We start from the raw sequence: 21,993 nt of genomic DNA, 5'->3' as shown, positions 1-21,993 counted from the left end.
TTGTAATTTGTGAAATTGGGCTATACAAATAAACTGAATTGAATTGAATTGAATAACTAGTTATTGCACTGCACCTGCAGTGCACATTGTAGGAATGTTCCTTCCTGACTGTAAACTACCACAGTGTCTGTTACTAAAAACATCTCTATACAATATTAATCTCTGTGTTGTGCAGGGATCATTTATTGTCTTGTATGCAACATAGCTGCACAACAAAATGTAGTTGAAGCCTATTTGCAATGCAAAAGAAAGTTAGTTATCAGGACTTGGGGTTCGTGACCTTTGAGCCGTGATACAACATCTGTAAACTGCTGTTCTTCCAAATGCAGCTATACTTCTCTGGAAGTAACCATGGGTAACACAATATTCATACTTTTGTTTCATCTCATGTTGAATGTTATCTGTATTCTCAGAGAAAAAACTCTTTAGTACCTGCAGTTATTTCAGACTGACTAACTAATGATAGAAGCAACTTTAAAATGTGTATAATATTACAGCAAAAACAAATTATTCTCCTGCTTAAATTGCATGCCAATATAAACAAAGATGTCATCTCCGCTCCACTGACCAAACTCTGTAATAAACATGTACTAAAGGATTTAGAGTTTAGGCCATTTTGAGGATAACAATGTGTTTTCCTTTAATGAGGCTTTGCTTGTTGTATTGTGTAACAGTATTGTGTAACCTTGTTTGGTAAGATGCTTGAAATATAGCTTATTATTACAAGCTTCTTGGCTATTAGAACAAAGGGTGGATAGATTTTAAAACATAATTCTCCCACGGCAGTGCAGTGGCCTGATCTATAAGTAATGTGTGGTGACCTGGCTGATCTGATAGGAGGTCACTTTTAGCCAGCCAAGTCTTGATAAGAATACTAAGTCCGGCTTCGTTGGTGAGCTCATGGCAAGAAATAATTTCAGATTGGCACCGAGGAAACCAGCTCTCCAGGCTAATGGTGTTTAATGCACTGGTTTAACATGTAAAGGGAGACAAGCGATTGTCATAGAAAATGTTTTTCTAAATTTCTGCTCAGGTGCCAAATTTCTTTGTGTTTTTAATAATTTAAAACATAATTAAAGTCAGCATTAAGCCTCAGATTGCAGCTGCAGCTTGTGTGTGTTCAGTTGTGTCGGGCTGAATCAACTCTCACACATGAATATGCCAATAGAGGAGGACGATGCCACTGGCTGTTTCACAGTTTTGTAACACCTCAGCTTTAGAAAACACAGTCAGCAGTCAGCAGTCAGTCAGCAGTCAGTCAGCAGTCAGTCAGTAGTCAGTCAGCAGTCGTTCAGCAGTCAGTCAGCAGTCAGTCAGCAGTCAGTCAGCAGTCAGTCAGCAGTCAGTCAGCAGTCAGTCAGCAGTCAGTCAGCAGTCAGTCAGTAGTCGGTACGCTGCCAGTTTTGACATAAATTTTCCAGTCAGCCCCTGGAAAAGAAACTGTGGAAGGAAATCCTGAAGGTATTCTGCAGGGACAGTATTCTAAATACTGAGATGTTAAGCGCTTACTCGTCTTTCCACATCAATTTACTGTTATTTACTAAGAAGATCTGCATTTTTTTTATTGCAGCAGCAAACAGTCCTTCCACTGCATGGCTCAGTAATACACAGACATCATCATGTGCCACACACCTCCAATGGGCCAGCAACTTCCTACGACTAACGCAAAAGAAAACAAGGACGCAGGAGGAAGAAACAAGGGGAAAACAAGATAATCAAAACCAAATTTTATATATACACTACCGTTCAAAAGTTTGGGGTCATCCAGACAATTTCGTGTCTTCCATGAAAACTCACTTTTATTTATCAAATGAATTGAAAATTGAATAGAAAATATAGTCAAGACATTGACAAGGTTAGAAATAATGATTAATATTTGAAGTATTAATTTTGTTCTTCAAACTTCAAGCTCAAAGGAAGGCCAGTTGTATAGCTTATATCACCAGCATAACTGTTTTCAGCTGTGCTAACATAATTGCACAAGGGTTTTCTAATCAGATATTAGTCTTCTAAGGCGATTAGCAAACACAATGTACCATCAGAACACTGGAGTGATAGTTGATGGAAATGGGCCTCTATACACCTATGGAGATATTTCATTAGAAACCAGACGTTTCCACCTAGAATAGTCATTTACCACATTAACAATGTATAGTGTGTATTTTTGATTAATGTTATCTTTATTGAAAAAACAGTGCTTTTCTTTGAAAATTAAAGACATTTCTTAGTGACCCCAAACTTTTGAACGGTAGTGTATATATGTGTAAAGAAAGGAGAATATGTTATAAATGGGTAATGAGTAAAACTCCCACCCCATCGACCAGCCCATTTTTCACCACGCTTTGTATCTTCTACGCTCTACTCTTTTTCCCTCTTTATCTGTTCTCACACAGCTCCCCCACACACACCTACTCATGTGTGTAGTTGTTAATCACTTCTCTTGCACTATTTAACAACAACAGAAATCAGTCCTCACGTGACCCCATTGGCCTGGCATGTTGTGCCTAAACACAGAGCCCATCTGGTCCATAATGATTCCATTTCCACCTGTAAATAGGAGGTCTTGATCCCTCTCTTTTTCACTTAAACTATTAAGTGTTATTCAGTCTTTCAAGTGTGTGTGTGTGTGTGTGTGTGTGTGTGTGTGTGCGCGCGTGCGTGTGTTGAATTGCCCATGCGTTAAACATTTAAGTAGTTTGCCATGGCCCAGCTGTCTGGGTTAAAAGCAAAAGGAAGGCCAATGGGGAGGAAAGTGCTTACTGCGTGCTTTTGCAAAAGCTCAAGTCTCATCTGTTATTGGCGGTGTTTACCTCCCTTACCCCGTTCCACCAAAAACTAAAACATTCTGCTTGACTTCACCAAAAGAGCTCAGTGTGTGTGTGTATCTGTGTTGGTCATATATTATGTCACTAAACATTGAATATGTTCCCTCCACTGAAAATTGTAGAATGCAATATTTCCAACATTGCTATCTGTTTCCATAACAACAAATTAATTCCCATATGGAGGCTGGTGGTTGATGGAGGATACATCAGTGCAGAAGGAATGGATTTAGCTCTGAGCAAAGCATTTAATCAAGAGCTGCGTGGCTGTCACATGCACGTTAGGGTCACTGGGCCAAGAAGACATTTATTATGATGCAAAGCCATCAACCAATCTGCATATGAAAACACAGACTGTATGTAAACTATAACCTCTGAACACAGTCGCATCAATCCATCATGGGGGCAGAATCTGGACTGTAAAGCGACTTCGAGTGTCTAGAGAAGCGCTATATAAAATAAATGATTATTATTATTATTATTATTATTATATGGCTGGTGAAAGATTTAAGAGGGACGTCATATCGAACTGACCTGCCAATGAGAACATTTCAATTTGTGACGATCAAAATTTCATCAAGAGTCAATTACAAACATTTGATTGATGGAGGGATGTATTATTTGAAAGGATGGATGGATGATTTTTTGACAGGATGAATGGGTGTATAAATGGATGGGTGTATTATTTTTCAAAGGATGGGGGGATTGATGGATAGATGAATGGATGGGTTTATTATTTTAAAAATGTAATAGATGGGGGGAATGATGGATGGATGAATGGATGGGTTTATTATTTTAATAATTTAAGGGATGGGGGGATTGATGGATGGATGAATGGATGCCAAGTAAGTCAAAACTGAAGTACACAATTATGGAAATTAGATTCAAGACAAGTTGATCGGCAATAAGATTGTTTACATCCTCATCTCCCAAACGGCGTTCTTGTGTTTTACATTAAAACGTATTAACTTCCAGTCTGTTCAATTAAATTCTGTAATTTAAAAGCCTATGAAAAACTGATTACATTAAATCAATCGAAGGTAAACCCAGTGAAGTCTATTTCATTTTCAAGATGTTGGGCCCAGTACACAACACATTACACTGATTGCATTTCTAATTAAGTCATGACGATGCAAATGACTAAAATTGTGCCACTCATTATCTTCTGAATGTTAATAATGCAACCACATATTTTAACATGGATTTTATTCCCTCCCACTGTGACCAAAGCGCTTTCTAGCATCCACACAGAAGCAAGCATAATGCATTTCACATTTGTGTAATTATTTCCTGCCTATGGCACCAATATGCAGACGTCCCCTTTGTGTAAACCACACACCACTCTCCAAATGGTGCTTAATAATTCCAGATCTGCAAACAATTTTCTTAATTTGCAATATTGCTCCTGAATTGAAATGGCAAGCGGCCACAGAGTGCAGGGATTGATCTTAATAATAAGTCATAATGCCCCCTCTCAGCCATAGATGGTTTGAAAGGAAGAGGCAGGGGACCCTTTAGCATTCAGTTTCTCCTCTGGGGAGTGCAGCCAGGGTGAACCCGCTCCAAACAATTGACAAGAACTGTGTCTGTGGGTGAAGCAATACAGACAAACCTCTTCTCCCTTCTTTCTGACTCGAGTCATTGTTTGTTTTACAAGTATTACAGATACTTGATAACAAGGCTGTTAAATTTTAATGGAGAAGCCAAAGAGAGTATGTTTGTTGAAGTGTTTCATTTAAAGTGTGACGTCCAAGCTGAGTACATTCTGTACTCAATCTAATCCTGCAGCTATTTATATTTCCCCCAGTTTCATCTGGATAACAGGAACAGGAAAATAAGACAGTTAGACTGCGTTTTGCACAAAGCAGTGTCTTATTATTAGAGATGTGTCACTGCCGGAGGCAGAAAAGGTGAAGGAGAAGATGCCGTCTTGCCCACAGTGTTTCCACTGTTGGATATTCTAAAAGCTTCTGAGGACCCACATAACTCCCTCTTTATCACGTCTTAGTCAGGGGGTTCTTATAACCGAGAGGTGTTGAAAAGGAATAATTATGCTGGCTGGCATGCATGTGAATGTAGCACAAGGACTCTGCCTCATTTATTCTGTGGGAAGAGCAGATGTTGGTCTAAGTACAGTAACACATACACACAAGTTGTTGGTGGTGGTCTTTGTTTTATGGAGTGTGGGCAACATATCTTCCTGGTGCACATATGACACATATAGTGAAGAACAATTCAATAATGCACACAAACACACACACCACACACACACATATGATGGAGATTAGTAGTGGAACAAATGGCATAAGTATAACACATTCTGGGATTGTTTATGGTATTTAAAGGAAGATGGGAGAATCCACCAAAAATGTTGATGCTCATAAACCAAGGATTAATAATCTTTAAAAAAATAGGTCTAGGAGATCACCAAAATCAGAACGATTTTTTTTTCTGGGAGGATTAATGTAGACAAATAGTAATGTAACTTGATGGCTAACAGGAAATACGGTTATTAAAATACTGAGTTTGGCCTAATTCAACTTGTTGTCCCAATATAGAGAACAGCATCGTGCAGTGCATGACACAGGCTGTAAGCAGTTAGACAAACACAGAGGCATCCGAATAAATTAGAAGATGAAATGCCCCCTACCTACCTAATCAGCAGCATACATAATATGTTGATGCATGATGCATCGCTCCCCAGTCTGCCGGTCTGATTAGTGGCATCCAAACTGCTGTGTATGCAGACCAGTACCAGCACAGTCCCAGCCCAATTGTATTGTGTCGTGTGGCGATACGTGATGGTCGTCTTTCGCTCGCACACGGAACACTGGAGCTTCTCAATGTATCCTCTTATGAGGAATCTGGCTTTATTTATGAATTATTTATTTTACAACACTGGATCCTGGCAGCCTCCAAAATCATGAGCCGACATCAAAGACGTCGAGCACAACGTCTTCATCCACAGAGAGACCAAACTACACGTTTGACCCAGTTTTCTTTTACTTGTCGGGTCGCGCCTTTTCAAAGTAGCATCACAGCAAAGTGGGCCGACAACAGCCGTGAAAGATACGCTGGAGCAATCAATTCAAAGTGTTGGGATCCGTGTCCGGCTCCCCGTGTGTGCTGCCCTATTTTGCTATTTTGCTCTGTTTTGTTATTGTGGCCCATGTGCTTAATGTTTAGTTTTAAGTCAGCCTACAGCTTCCACCCCTGGTTTCTGCCCACTACCACGCCCCTCTCGTTAGGCACAGCTGATGCTCGTCCCAATGCAACCCTGTATCACAAACATTACGTTCCCCCAGACCTAAAATGCAATTTGCAGTTACGCTTGACTGAAACGTATTTCTCTCCAAATTACGTTTGACGGAAACGTATTTCTCTCCAGATTACGTTTGTATTTGACGTATTATAATTACAAATACGTCTCTGATGAACGTATCTTTGCCGTTTGTTATCTCTCTTTTCTACAATGCTGTTATGAATTGTAAAAAGCGTCCTCTAGTCTTATTTATTATTATGTTATATGTTGTTTCGCCTGCGTATTATGACAGCAATAAGCGTTGTAACGGATCATATGAATTGGCGTGAAGACTTACTGCTGGTGACTCCTTTATTTTCTTTCTTGTGACAATACATTAATTAAAACTCGTACACTATCACCACCTTAACAGAGTTAGCCCCATTCCGGTCGAATCAACGATTAAACTTGTTATAAAATGCGCATAGTGTACGAGTTTTAATTAATGTATTGTCATCTAAAAAAAGAAAATAAAGGAGTCACCAGAAGTCTTCACGCCAATTCATATGATCCGTTACAATGCTTATTGCTGTCATAATATGCAGGCGAAACAACATATAACATAATAATAAATAAGACTAGAGGACGCTTTTTACAATTCATAACAGCATTGTAGAAAAGAGAGATAACAAACGGCAAAGATACGTTGATCAGAGACGAATTTGTAATTATAATACGTCAAATACAAACGTAATCTGGAGAGAAATACGTTTCAGTCAAACGTAACTGCAAATTGCATTTTAGGTCTGGGGGAACGTAATTTTTGTGATGAGGACCGCCAGGTGATTTAAGGAGAAGTATCAGCTGGCACTTTGTCAGTTTGTCCCAGTCACCAGTCTGGTTCTTGTGAGATGGAAAATCGAGTCCATGTCCATTCCGCTCGAGTCCAGGAACTTTGAGTTTGGTCGAGTTGCCCTCCCGACTGGTGTAGGAATAATTCTAGTCTTTGTTTTGTTTTATTATTTGTTTCTTTTTTCCCCCCCTTGCTTTATTTTCAAAATTGCTGCGTGAGTGTGCGTTTGGGTCCTCAACACCACACTGTTACGCCCAGACCCTCTGGGTAGTTCTGTGTTCACGGTCTGTTTCTGTTGTGTTGTCTGTCACTCACCTTGTCTCTCGTTTCAGACTCCTCCCTCCTTGTGTGCCGCCCTCCTGTGATTGCAGACCCCGCCCTCATTGTTTCCACCTGTGCCTCATTCCCCTGTGTATTTAGTCTGTGTCGACCTCTTGTCTGTGTCGGTTCGTCTCTAAATGTTGCCCAGTAAAAGATGTTACTTTTTCCTGAATTCTGACTTCCTCATTTCCGCAATTGAGTCCTACGTTCCGTGGCGCCCCGTCAAGACGTGATACACACACCTTAACACAAAGAGGCCACATCAAGTCCTTTGATTTGGGATTGACTCCCCCCCCCCTCTTAAATAGATTAGAATTAGATTTTTGTCATTAACCTACACATTTTTCCACCTTTTCTTTCATCTCTCTGATTAATCTATTCGCAGCCCAACTGATCCCTCTCTCCTACTCCTATCTAATTATATTCTCTCTCCCTTTTGCTGATTCTCCACTTGTTTCCTCCGTGTTGTTTCATATGCGAGAGGGAGTTCACTACTGTAGCGGCGAACAAGAACAAGATGCAGATTTCAAAGGGAAGTGCTGACTTGTGTTTTGAAAGCCATCATTTTCCATCTTTATTCCCTCTCACTTTGTGATCTAATTATATAGTGTGAACCTTGTTTATGCAGAACGTTACATTACAGTTTTACACATTGTGCTTCCCTAATTGTCACCGTTGTTGACAAACTAGAAATGTGTAATCGCCGGCTGTTATTATATCGAGCATCAATATTTCATGTCCAAGCTGTGATTCTCTCACTGTCCATCCTTCTGTCAAAATGCTTCCAATTAGTGGTGTGCAGCATTAATAGTATCGCATGTTGGGAAAAAGACATTACATATTCCCTCTTATTATGCGAGGCCTTTCGATTTGTGTGTGTAACAGTGTGGAACCAAGAGAAGAAATTATAAATTGTTGACATCAGCTATATTGAGCTCACATAGGCCAATTTAAATGATCTCAAAAATAGTACTTAAGCACAAGACTCGCCCACTTTTATGGAAACAGGATGTGGGTTCCTCACTTACATTGACACATTGTCCTCCAAATAGCACTGCATGTAATGATATGATTGGTGTGGAGGCTGCTGGAAAGCGTTTTGACTCGTCGTCCGTGGGAAAATGTAAAAATGTTTTACCCTGATCAGCTGCCCATCAGAATGCAGAATGAATATTAGAAATGTCAACAAGCAAGGCGTGAATTATATATTTAACCGTGGTATTTTGTGAGAGGCAGTGAGTGGCACTGCTGCCTGCTGGTTCTCTGTGTGTAAACACATGGAGAATCCCAAATTATGCTCTAGCTTTCTCCAAAAGGAGAATATTAAATCTGAAGAGCAACAGCTGACAACATATAGACGTGATTATTTGACAGGGTAGCCTACCTTTCCATACAGATATCTAAAGAGTAGGATATTGTCAAAAAAATATGTTGACAATTTGGAGTTCAATAAAATATAATGAATGAAACTCATCTGAACCAGCTACAGAATTGGACCTGAAAGAAGTTGTTCTTCAAAAATTGGAAATGGAGGGAGAGAGCGAGCCTGGGTCGGTCCAACGGCAACACGATCTCCCCCACCCCCTTGAGAGCCCAATAATTAGCATATATGTTGTTTGTTTAATTGGTACTAAACCAAAGTGTTAAAACAACAAGAGAGGATGAGCAATTAAACTAATACTACATTTCTCACATTGTCAAAGCACTTATTTCACTTGATAACGCTGTGTTACTACAGGATTTAATCATCTGAGGCGGGTTTAACAGTTCACAATTTCAAAAATGTTTAGGCTTATTTTTCTTTGAAGATGAATGAATGGTTTAATGAATTTAATTATAATAATGATACAGTGTAACAATCTCTATGTATTTGATGCACAGGTGGGTGTAGTCTAGTATTTCCAAATCCCATGGCTCCATCCCCAGGACCTCCTCTGCAGGCCAAGTGGAAAGATTCACACATTTACAATTTCCCAGTTATGATCAATGATTGCTTTCTGTATGATACCAGAGAGTGAGCTTCCTGACTAGCCCTTGACATTTTTTATTATCACTCTTCTATCCATGAAGTCACCTGTTCACAGGTTGTTTTCTCTGATTAAAGAAGAAAATGAAAGTATACGCCAACGGATTTTACAATCTGGGTCACATGGATAATGTAAAATAGCGACCAAGGCAACTGCAGTCAGATGTACAGTATTTCACCTGTTCAATGCTATTAAATCGATTGTTCCTGAAGCAACACATTGTGCCTTGTGCAGATGCTCTTACTCTGTTTGTTTCTTTATTTTTATATGAATTGTAGTGGAAACGAGCAGACTTGATTGCTGTGTTAAACAAATAGCTTTCATGGAAGAAATGAGGACGTGCATCTAATCTAACATCTGTTTTTCCCTTTTTTCCCTGTGACACACCACTTTCTGGAGAATTTCCATGTATATCACAAGAGTCTATCCCCAGTGGCCATAATACTTTAGAGGCTGTTTGTGTGCTTGTTCAGGGGGATACATGTGAATGCTGAAATGTTTTTATATTGCCTCTTATCTAACAATTTCATTCAAGGCCTTTTGAACGACGTAGCCCGGGCTATCCATCTTGTCTTGTTTCTACTGGAGTGGCTCTTGTAGTTGTATTCTTCAATGGACCCGGCCTTTGAAATAGCTAAACTGAGTCCTGGCCTATAAGCCGAGATCCTAGACTTTTCGTCAATATTAATAATGTTGTTTCCGTCTGGGTCAGAGCATCGCTGGAAACCCCAGTGCAGTTCATGGCTTGTGCTATTTATTTATTTTTTAAACACGGAAGAACACGCTATGTGATCTTTCCTCATTTGAATATGGATATGCTCAGCCCTTGGTTCTTTATCCAGGCAGTTGAAGCTCTCGTTTAAATAATGCCGTGTCAGAATAAAAAGGTTGACGCACTGTACAAGCTTGTGAAGGTGTCACGTAAATATTTTAGACATTTTGTGCTGAGCTATCTTTGATTCTGGACTCAACAAGAAAAGAGCTCTGAACAGTAGAATCCCATCAAACTGAAGCACGCTGCACTTCACTGGTCACACGTCCCCAAATGGAAAAATATGACAATCGTTTACTGAAGCGTTCCCTCGTTTCCTGACTCTGTGGATATTGTGGAACTGTTTGAAGTTTTTCAGGATTGTTCATTCCAACTCATCCCCGAAAGGCCTTGGTCGTGAGAACAGTATATTAAAGGAAGTCTGTGTGTGACACAGAGAACATCCATCCCTCCATAGATGGAAGTGACACAGAGAACATTGCATACTTCCCACATCATCAGGGTGCAGTCCTCAGTAAATGGTACATAGTAAATGGTCTGTACTTGTGTAGCACTTTTATCGTCTTCCGACCACTCAAAGCGCTTTCACACTCCTTGTCATCATTCATACTGATGACAGGGGCTACCGTGCAAGGTGCGACTATATACAACATTTAGACACCGTAGGCAACTACGGGAGCAATTTGGGGCAAGTGTCATCGACATGGCCTAGCGGAGATGGGGTTCGAACACCGGATCCCATTGAAGGACGACCATGTTCTACCAGCGAGCCGCAGTCGCTCGGAGTGAAAACATTGAGTGTGAAAAAGAAAACGCAGCATTGCGAGGTCTGTGCTGGCCATGTTGAGCATGTCCGTGTTGCCTGCTGCCTGTCGCTAAGCTGCTCAAAGGATAAAACACCAGGAGAAAACAGCCTGACATATGTATGCCACGCTTAAGATCCCTTTGCTTCTCTCAAGGCGTGACATAACATTGGAATTTGTATGCTGAATGACACTTGATTTAAAGCATAGAAGAAACTACAACCTTGATGGTGAAACTTATTCAAAACAAATAATTTTAAAAAGCATTCAGAATCGCTCTGGCTTGTAAATCATATCAGCCCAAATGTGTCCTTTGCTGTGTAAAGATTGATTTCTCATGCATTACCAACAAGCTTCTGCTTATTAAAATGATAGTGAAAGAAATGCATCTGGTGCCAATCACCTCCAGCGGACCATATGGCTGCTCCTTCATTAGTGCATATGTTGGCTGACCTCTATACCCCAGTCATACCATTTCCAGTCTTGTTGTTATATATTTAGTTTGGAGGCTGGACTCAGAGTGGAGGTCTTTGAAGTCTGATGCACACACATATATTTATAATGACCTGAATATCTATTTGTAGTTCAGATTGATGTTTTTCTGAGGTGGTGTGAATTAAGTTACATAAGTATATGGAAAATGAGGAAACCAGTGGGATTCATATCGATCGATTCCATCTCTCAACTCTCTCTTTTGTCACAAAGGAGTTGTTTATATGACCTCTGCCCTGTTCAATAGTGGTATCTACACTCAAAGAAATGACTCATTGGATGAACTCAATTAAATTGTTGGCAGGTTTTCCATCCAATAATTATATGCAACTCCAACTCAAATTTAGCACATCAGTGCAATAAAATGTAATTAAGTTAGTCCAACTCATTTGTATCAAATACATCTAAAATAAAATAACGATATTCATTAAATTAAATTAATTCGTGTTTGTCCAACTCAAAATATAAACTAACTAACTCCACACAGAAGGAACACCCCAACTGGGAATTGAACCCACGGCCCTCTGGCTTTGAGGCGACAGTGCTAGCCACTACACCACCGTACAGCCCTGAAAGTGTCTTCACCTCATGTAAACAACTCATTTTCAGCTGGCGCATGCGCAAAGGGTAGTCCTCAATGAAACACATTTATTTTGAGTTGATATGCGCACCATCTAACCTAAATAAATCTAATAAATGAAAGTATTCATACATTTTGTATTACACCCATTAAATATAAACATCTATTTTTGTAATTGATTTATTTAAATGTATCAAACAATATTTAAATGTGTCACCTCGAAGAAGGGCTTGAATCGTTTTTGTGAGTGTAACCTAAATAAATCTAATAAATGAAAGTATTCATACATTTTGTGTTACACCCATTCAATATAAATATCTTCGTTTTGTAATTGATTTATTTAAATGTATCAAACAATATTTAAATGTGTCACCTCTAGGGCTTGAATCGTTTTTTCTAGTGTATGTTAATATGCGGCAGCTGTGGCGGTGCACTGCTTCTCCTCTTATCAGAACAATAGGTAACCAACAAGGCATTTGAGAGGGCGTTGGGGGAAGGCGTGCATGGCATTTTATAACGAGAGTGAGTTCAGATCACCTCACGACCTGACTTCCTTGGGACGGTCCCGCAGAAGGCAACAGCGCATGTATGTATTTCTGCATGGAAAGAGGAGCAGTCGCACCCGCCAAAGGAAATGATCGACTCCGAGTGAAACCAAGAATATGGACTTTACAGAAACAAAGACAAAACATCTGAATGGAACAAACACAATCTGAGAGAACCGCAGCTTTATTGGGCAACGGCATTATCTTACCGAAGGCACCGTGAGAGGGGGGATAGAGGGACCCGCCTGTGCAGGAGCTGCAACTTCATGTGCGCGCCTTCAGGAGGCAGCTTATTGCCTTCTTAAAACCTGATTTGTTGACTTAAAAACGGCGACCGATGAAGATGAAGATGAAGCACCCTGTTGGATGAATCGGAGCGCACGGGAAGGATGCTGCTCTCACTAGGAGCAGGTGTATTCAGCCAAGTGGATGCGCAGGGCACGGAGCGGGAGCGACGCACAGCAACCACCGGATCACAACACCTGCTCCAAAGGAAACCCCCTCATCTTTAGATATGCCGCTGGTTAGCGCACTTCTTCCCTCAAAATAAATGGGTTATTGTGTTGCTATTTATATCTCTTAACCAGGAGAATGTGGACACTGTGACACGGATGGACGCACGGCTCATTTGGAACATAGCCTACTGTGACAAAAAAAAAGACAAAGGACTGCTGTGCTGGATTCTCCTGAGGCTGCTTCTCTGAAATCAATCATTTTCTTATCAAGGACATAATCATCTGCAAGGATGCCCGGAGCACTTCTATCAGCGGAGTCGCTCTACATCGGGATGGAGGTGGTGATTGCAGTCGCGTCTGTGATCGGGAACGTGATGGTGGTTTGGGCGGTGAAAATTAACAAATCGTTGCGAGACAACACGTTTTGTTTCATCGTCTCTCTCGCTCTGGCCGACATTGCAGTGGGAGCTCTGGTCATCCCTTTGGCCATTACTATCAGTATCGGACTCCAAACTCACTTTTACAGCTGCCTGCTCGTCGCGTGCACGGTGCTGGTGCTGACGCAAAGTTCCATCCTGGCCCTACTGGCTATTGCAATTGACCGCTACCTCAGGGTCAAGATCCCAACCAGGTAATGAAGTTTTCACAACCCAATACGGACAGGCGTTTTTTTTCTTTCTACCTGTGCAACGTGGACACATGACATTGATGGTGATAAAGGATGGCACCATCAACACCAGTGGAACTGTTTATATTTGCTCCAGAGCTGTGGGCATTTATTTCCTCATGCATGGGTCTTGTTCCTCTTCACAGCCTCCATCCTCCCAGTCCCTTTATTTGCATTTAGTTCTTACCTGACAGCTGACCAGGGCTTTTCTGATCAAACAACAGCTTGAATGAGTTCCTTTGTCCTGATGCTAATATGTGGTGGAGTAGCATACTGACAGCATGGGGTTGTGTTCAGGAGAAATATGTGTTCTGTGTTTCTTGAGGGCACAAAAAAGGTCATATTTGCCATGAATATGTTCAGTATCCCTCTAGATCTAATGCTGCCAGTGGTTTATCGTGCTAGGCTGAAACTAAAGACTGAGCAGTGGTGCTGAAAAGATAAGCTTAGGAGAAGATGGGAGTTCATTGTCTGAGAATATTGTCAGTGGAGTCTGACAACGGATTAACAATCAAAGCTATCACAAAGTCTTTTGGGTTATGATAGCAGTTAATCAGGGGTTTGGGCTTTTTACCACAGTCTTTTAAAACCTTCCAAGCTTAAAGATGTCAGAGCTGTTTATTTCCATCCTAAATATACAGTCACACGGGAGTGCTACTGCCACTCCTTTCTCACAGCTTTGATTAAGAGGGAGGATTGTTGCTGTTAGATGAGCATATTAGATTAGCATATGATCTTTTCAGACCAGCTCCCAGGCTCAGTGTGTGAATGATGATCGCCTTGCCATGCTTCGTACACACAACTAACTCAACACAGCAATTCCTGGTCGATACCTATCCAAGATATAAGCTACATTGGAGGGCTTTCTTTTGCTTCAGGCTCTACACGTTGTAAATATCCATCATTGGTAATCTAAAAGGGAGTATTGGTTGCTCCATACACTTTTCAACATGAGTGAGATCAGATCTGTTTCCCTGCCTCAAGGCAACTATCAGTCTCTCTGTGCCCTTTCTTGTTTAAAGGACAGCAGTGATAAGATTTGACAGCCTCTGTTTACCTTCTACCTTCTGCCTCTTATCCATACAACACTGCAATGAAAAAAGCCATATCTGTTAAAGCTAGTTTGCAGCTTGCAAAGTCCTGCAGCTTGTGTCCGCTGTAATAAATTATTAGACAAAATCAAGCCAATTGTATGAACTATGGGCTGCACCAAAGGAAGTCTGAACAACATCAGTTCTGCAAAGGAAAATGTCTACTGATTAAGGTTTGCAGGCACGGTCCTGTTCAAGTGGAAATAGGTGTTGCAAGTGTGTCATGTGTCCAGGAGCGTGTGTCTGAATGATAACTCCTTCTTGTGAATTGCACTTGTCAACCCAAGGGCACAGACACAGAGAGACAAAGATGTCGCATATATGAAACCATGCAAGTCCTGACAGCGCTGTGAGCAGGCACGTGCACAGATAGAGCCCTAGTGGTGCTCAAGCACCAGCCCCTTTGCCCTGGATGAGTAAAGTGCCCTTTTTGCTGGAGCCCACTTTTTTCATTCATCAGTATTTAAGAATAAAAGTTACTCTCTCTGTCATCAAGTCCCCCCAAATGTGTTTTAATATCCGACGGGGCATTTATCTGAGAATTTCGCCCCGACATGCTCTGCCGCGCTCACTGTTGCTATATATAATAATTCATCTTTATTCATAAAGAAAATGTAAGCAAGCAGTCTGATGCTGCCCAGAGGAAACGCAGGTCGAGAATGTATTGCATCATCAGTGTATTGATGCTTATGCTTCAACTCTGTCAGAATTCTTTTTGTGGCATTGGGTGCCCTTTTTTTTGGTTTGAATACCTGCCCCCCAAAATGTCTGAGCACGTGCCTGGCTGTGAGAGAAAGTGCTAACATGAGACTGTTGTTTGCAGGTACAAGCGAGTGGTGACCCCTCGGCGAGCAGGGCTGGCAGTGGTGATATGCTGGACGGTGGCCTTCATCGTGGGGCTCACCCCCATGTTAGGCTGGAACAACCTGAAGGGCCTCCAGCAGAACGGCTCCATCAGCTCTGACCTCATTATCACCTGCCAGTTCGAAAATGTCATCAGCATGGACTACATGGTCTATTTCAACTTCTTTGGCTGGGTGCTGCCGCCACTGCTGTTTATGCTGGTCATCTATGCAGAGATCTTCTATGTTATCCACAAGCAACTTAACAACAAGAAGTTCACCACCAGCCACGCAGACCCCAACAAATACTACAACAAGGAGCTGAATCTGGCAAAATCGCTGGCCCTGGTTCTTTTTCTCTTTGCGATCAGCTGGCTCCCCCTCCACATCATCAACTGCATCACACTCTTCTGTCCTGACTGCCAGAAGCCTATAGTCCTCCTCTACGTCGCCATCCTACTCACCCATGGCAACTCCGCTGTCAACCCAATTATCTACGCTTTCCGTATTAAGAAGTTCCGCACGGCCTTCAGGAAAATATGGCAGCAGTACTTCTGCTGCAAGGACACGCCGGCTCTGGAGATTCAGCCCAGCGACAGGAAAGAGATGCCCGATCCAGAGTCAGAGCTAGCGAGCTCACCACAGCCCCCCCCAGAAGGAAAGCTTCAAATCTGATCCACCACAACAACAGCCGCCTTCACCTAAGCAGCAGCAGGACCAGAGGACCAAACCATCTCAACAACCCAAAGAGCATCTGCCCTTACTGGAGCAGAACTCCGACGAAGCCGAGGAAGGAGCGGATCGCTAGCTTGAAAAATAATGATCACTGCACAAGCGTTGGTTCTCTCCTCGTTTTAATTTAGTCTCATGAGAAGCATGAAGTGCTTACGATGCTGTAGAGAAAGAGGTGACTTAATACTGGGAGATCATTTATATTTACTCAGGAGGAGTGGATTTTATGAAAGTTTGGTCAGAGCAAAATCTACTTTTTGCAATAATGGAAGTCTTTTTGACAGTGACTATCTTAGTAACAGACTGGAGACGTTCAGCTTTAACTGTTGTTCATTATGGTCAGACAGTTGGTGTGAACATTACAAAATGTGCAATATAAGTTATTGTAGTTGGTCAGTGTCAGATTATCAAATGTTATAATTTGCTATAGAATGAAAGTTTGTCCGAGGAGGTTCATTTTATTACCGTGTGTATGTCCAAGCGGACTGTAGCTGAAGAATATGAATGTAACAATGTAAATAAGGGACGACAGCAGCACGGCTTTGAACGCTCATCTCTTCTTCAGGGTCTTTGCACAACAGTGTTGGAGCAAGTGGCACTATGGGAGAGCTTTTTACAGCAAGGAGCCGTCTGTGCAGACTGAAGGGTTTTGTAATCCCTTCACACTTCTCCACTGGAGCTGAGTCCCTCAATAGATCCAGAAGTTCTGGTCCATTACTGAGGTGATGGACAAGGATAAGAAACAAGCAGCTGGAGAGAATGGCTGGTTTAAACCTTTTAGAAGCTGCGTGCAGGAGACTCGCTGCTCATGGGGGAGAAAGACCGAGATGCACTGAAAAGCTCGTGTTTATCCAGCCTCCATGCCAGCTGGTAGTGGGAGCTGTGTTTTTTTCCCCTTTTTTACACTTCATGGACTGATAACATTGTCACAAAGTACCAAAAGGAACCGTGGCTTCCATGGCCTTATCCAGTATTGTAATTAGTATGGACTGGACAGGAAAAGGCAACCTGAAGATTGTAAGTATCTTAACTAAACTGTAAGCTCATCATTTTGCAAGATGTATACCTGGTGCATCTGTAGACTACAAATTCTGTTTAATGCCAATGACAAAATACTGAATGAGAATGTAAAGTAATTCTGTTTTGTCTCTTGAGCTCGGGTCAAGACAGTTTACTGACGTTCTCCTGAGTGGGTGGCAATCTCTTATGTATTTTCGATTGTAGTCTTGAGAAAAAACGTCTGGGGCACGAGCAGAAAGTCACTCAGTGTGTTGATGATCGGATGGCTGAGAAGACAGAAACCTTAATGCAATCCACACCAAAGTGTATAGGCCAGATGTACTGTATATAACACACACCTAAGGGAAAAAAGAAGATGAATAAATGTATGATATCATGTACTTAATGCTATGTTCAAGATATGTTTACAGTATTGATTCCAATAGAATAGAGAAATATTAATATTTGTGATATATTATTTCCTAGCTTGATGAATGACCTCTGGTGCAAATGGTTCTCCTGAGCACACAGTCCCTATCTCCAAGAAATATGTTGAAATACAACTAATCTGCAACAGTAAATATGTTTTGAAGAAAACCTAATACCACAAGAAACTACTCTTCATATTAACATAGGCAGTACATAGCAAGTCACAATAAGGTCGATAGTGAATATACGTGATAACGATAACACAGTTATGGTTACCCTCCATCTCCCTTCACTCACATTTTGAGTGTAATACATTTTCCAAAAAAGGAGTGAATAAACTAGGGTGACCAGACGTCCTCTTTTTGAGACCTAAAAAATGCGTCCGGCAGGGATTCCAAAAACGTCCGGGATTTTGCTTCGTCGGATATTTGTGTTTCTCTGTATTTATTTACCCCTTACAAGTTTTGGAAATGGTATCTCCCTTACGTTCCACCTTCTTGCGGGTGTTGCCAGATACACGATAATTATCCTCCAAATAAGACAATTTTGAGCCTTTGGTACGATACTTCACCATTTCCAATCTGGCAACACTGAGCACCTTGCCGCTTCCACTAGTTCATTGTTGTTTGTGCGGCATGCTATACACTCCTACCAGCGCCACCGCTCCCATAGCGCACTACGCACTGTGCATAGGGCACCAAGTCCTGAGGGGGCTCCACAAAATAGGCAACTAAAAAAATCCTCATAGTTATAATAATTATAATGCCGATATTAGTTCAGTCTAGAAATATTAGGCACCTTTTAGGCATGTATATCACAAAACAGGCAGAACAAGATAGATGTTTAATCGCCCCCCCCCCCCCCTATATCAGATAAAGTTAGCAATGTGAAAACCAGACCAGCTAATATATATATCCAATATATATCAACTTCTCGTTATATGGTGCAGCTTTTAAAGAAGAGATTATTGGATTTACAGTTCTCAGGTAGCCATACTCCACATGAATGCTATTGTTGCTGCATATCTGCTGGTTTTGTAAATAAGCAGCTGTTTTGCCATATTAACCGATAAGGATATGATATTGCAGTCTTGGGTTTACAGTTTGTTTCAGCTTCCCAGAAGTGGCTAAAAAAAGAACAGAAAATCTGTTTTAAACCTGCATCAATACCCATTATCAATCTGTTCCTTTCTCACACAAGGTCTGTATGCTAACTGAGGATACACTCAAGTAAAGACACCAACGCACTCTTTAATATTTTAAAATATAATAATGATAGTAAAGTTGTTTCTACCTATTCCATGCTCTGTGCGAGTCACCAATTCTTCAGTTGTTATTATTTCACTGCAAAACCCACTTTCCATGGTGCCTTGCTTGGCAGAGTTCTCATTACTGCCACAATAATGCGGTGGCTCTAGATAACAGTCGAGAGTTGTCACAGCTCTGACAACCCATTTTTCTTCTCTCTGTGTCTGAGTTCCTTTGATATTTGGCGAGGTATAAAGTCCCTGGAAAGACTACTTAATCCTAATGAGGACTGCTTACTCTTGCTGTGTCTGTGAGGTCTCCATCTTTCAATCTGCCATCCGATTCACTTCAATCTCATCTTTAAGAAAAATGTGTCCAGAATCCATAAAGTAGAAAATAAACAAGACATGTATATGATATAGTGCTAAACAACAACCTTGTAAATCAATAGTTTGGTTCAATGTTGGACATGTTTTACATGCAGAGTAACACTTTGTATTAAATCTTGGAGGCTATTTTTATCATGTTGGCTCGGTTTCATTGGCTAAAATGCTGAGTTTCAGGGAAGGATTAAATGTCGAAGGAGACTTCAGATAAGAACTACAAATAAGAGGAAAGGAAATACCGCTGTTTTGTATTTCCAAACAGCCTGAGGTGACCTTTCCCTGCAGCGACCTACTGTCCTTGGGGCTAATGTGGGTGCTAACCGCAGATCCTGAGAGGAGAGTGGCCTCTATTTCCACCACTTTATATTCACATTCTGAAGTGAAACCAGGTTCAGGGTGTAGTAACCTTGTATTTGATGTTACTTTTACTACTACATGTTCATTAGATCCTGTAAATGGCTTTGTTCAAATTTGCAAGTGAGATTAAGTTATATGTGAATAACAAGAGAGCATGTGACCTCCACATCTCTGTACCTGTCCTTGTCCCTTCTGGTGAAATGCACCTGGATAAATATTTCTTCAGAATGGTTTGTTTCAACCATCTTTCAAGTCAAAATGTATCTCGGTACATTAGCTGCAGATCTGACCAACACTGACCTTCCAATCCTCCAAATACTCTGCACTTGCAGCTCAGGCCGAGTGGAAAGGGCACCGCATGATATTTATGACCCAGTAAAAGACTTCTTTCATTCAAAATGGAAGAGTGGTTAGATCTACCTGGGCTCTGGTTGGGCTTCATGAATAAGCAAGCGTGTTGTGCCCTCGGTGCTGCTGCACAACGGGAAACAAGGCGTCTTGTCAGAACGCGTTATGTGCCATCACAACATCTGTCTCTGGGAACAGCTGTAACACAGCTCCAATGAAGCGCTTTGATGGATAATGTGTACATAAAAGAATCTCCACAGTACAACCTCCACCATCGCATACAGTTGACTGTTGCCACAATCAGTTGGAAAGCAATCGGTCATAAAAACAAGGCCACCAATTGTGCCTTTGCTGAAAGAGCATCTGTGTCATACGCATCTGTTTTATGATATAATGTGGGGACATCGGTTTATAGTTGGCCTCAGCTCATCGGAGGCTTCGTCCAAACTGATACATGCATAAAAAATGGGAAATGTACAAACAAATGAGTGGATGCACATTTGCAGCAGATGGAATATTTGCATGCTGTAACAACTGAACACAGTCTATTAGGATGTCATGATATGAAACATGTTTTAGTTAATAAGCTGCAATATAGCAAAGTGATTACACAGAGCAGATAAACTGCCATCATCGTTCGTTGTAAATTTAACCTAGAGGTGCTATAACAGAAAAAAGCTTATGAGATCGATCAAATGTCAGAAATGATCTTATCCAACAGAAATAAGGGCTCGCAGCATGTGACAACCCTTCAATAAAACCACATTAGGGTATCTACTAATGAAACCAACCAAATTACCCTAACAATCAATTATTCACCAAACAGGCTTACACAATCAGAACAACATAAATATGTTCAATACAATTAAATTCAGTTTATTTGTATAGCCCAATTTCACAAATTACAAATTTGTCTCAGAGTGCTTTACAATCTGTACACATAGACATCCCTGCCCCAAAACCTCACATCGGACCAGGAAAAACTCCCAAATAACCCTATGTTATCTCCTTTTTTTAATCAAATCTCTTCCTGAGGAGGTATTTTGAAGCAAAGCAGTAACATTTATTGGGGATATTGGCTCCTGTGTGAACCCAGATTTAAAAGAAGATGCAAAAAATGGTTAATAGAATTTCACTTGGAAAAGACGTTTTTGTGGAGCGGATAGTTTGAAGCATTATTCACTTCCCCGAAACAAATATGTTTCCCTTACATTCCTGGCCGTTAACGCTTGATGCTGCATTTCTCCCCATGAGAGCTGTCTCACTCTATTGTGGCGACATTGACGGTCCTTATGACGGACTGCCACCTGCTGGTAAATAATAATTGGATTTGTCTGATTAAAACTGAGCAGGAGTGCTCACTGCTGTTCTGGCTGTCTGGCTCAGCGTGCCGCTGTCACATCTGGCTCCTTCATTAAGTTTCTCCCACAGGTCCTGATGACGCTTTCAGCATCCATAAACTTTTATTTAAGATCTATTGATGGCGGCTATAAAAACCTGCCTGTCTGTGTAATATCCCAAAGTCACTAGAACTTTAGCTCATGAATAAACACAAAAAAACACTTTATGCATTTGCACATTGGATTCAAATCAGTCACATGATGCTCAGAAACAACACAAACCCACATTTTAAAAATTGCAGATTTAAGCAACATGATGGTGTTGCATATGGAGCAACGTTGCCGTAACCTTTTTAAAGAGTTGTTATCTAAATTTGTGGCTTGTAACCCAAAACAAAACCTTGCTTATTTAATGTTATTCAGAAAAACAAGCTTGGTTAAGATGGAATAACTCTATTTCATATATTTTTTCACAGTAAAAAGGTGTATTTTAAAATAATGTCCAGTCAAATTTGCATGACAGTTTATCATCAACTTTTATCATGAGCAACCTTTTTTCATTCTAGATTTGAGAACATGTTGTTTTAAGTTGATTATCTCACAGAGCTCCAGAACATTTTCCAACCTCCACAAAAGAGCACCCA

General features: G+C 40.9%; 1 protein-coding gene across 1 annotated transcript; it reads left to right on the top strand.

Moving 5' to 3' along the window:
* The first annotated feature begins 12,416 nt into the window (after positions 1 to 12,416).
* Positions 12,417 to 17,643, top strand: adora1b (adenosine A1 receptor b). Its single transcript, XM_056424028.1, is given in 3 exon segments — positions 12,417 to 13,542; positions 15,493 to 16,156; positions 16,158 to 17,643. Coding segments are annotated over 3 exon segments (1,167 nt in total). The 5' UTR covers positions 12,417 to 13,201; the 3' UTR covers positions 16,320 to 17,643.
* The last annotated feature ends 4,350 nt before the right edge of the window (positions 17,644 to 21,993 follow it).

This window comes from Pseudoliparis swirei, chromosome 9 (assembly GCF_029220125.1).
Source record: "Pseudoliparis swirei isolate HS2019 ecotype Mariana Trench chromosome 9, NWPU_hadal_v1, whole genome shotgun sequence".
Lineage (NCBI taxonomy): Eukaryota > Metazoa > Chordata > Actinopteri > Perciformes > Liparidae > Pseudoliparis > Pseudoliparis swirei.
Note: the sequence above shows the minus strand (reverse complement) of the source record. Positions and strands in the feature narration are given on the sequence as shown.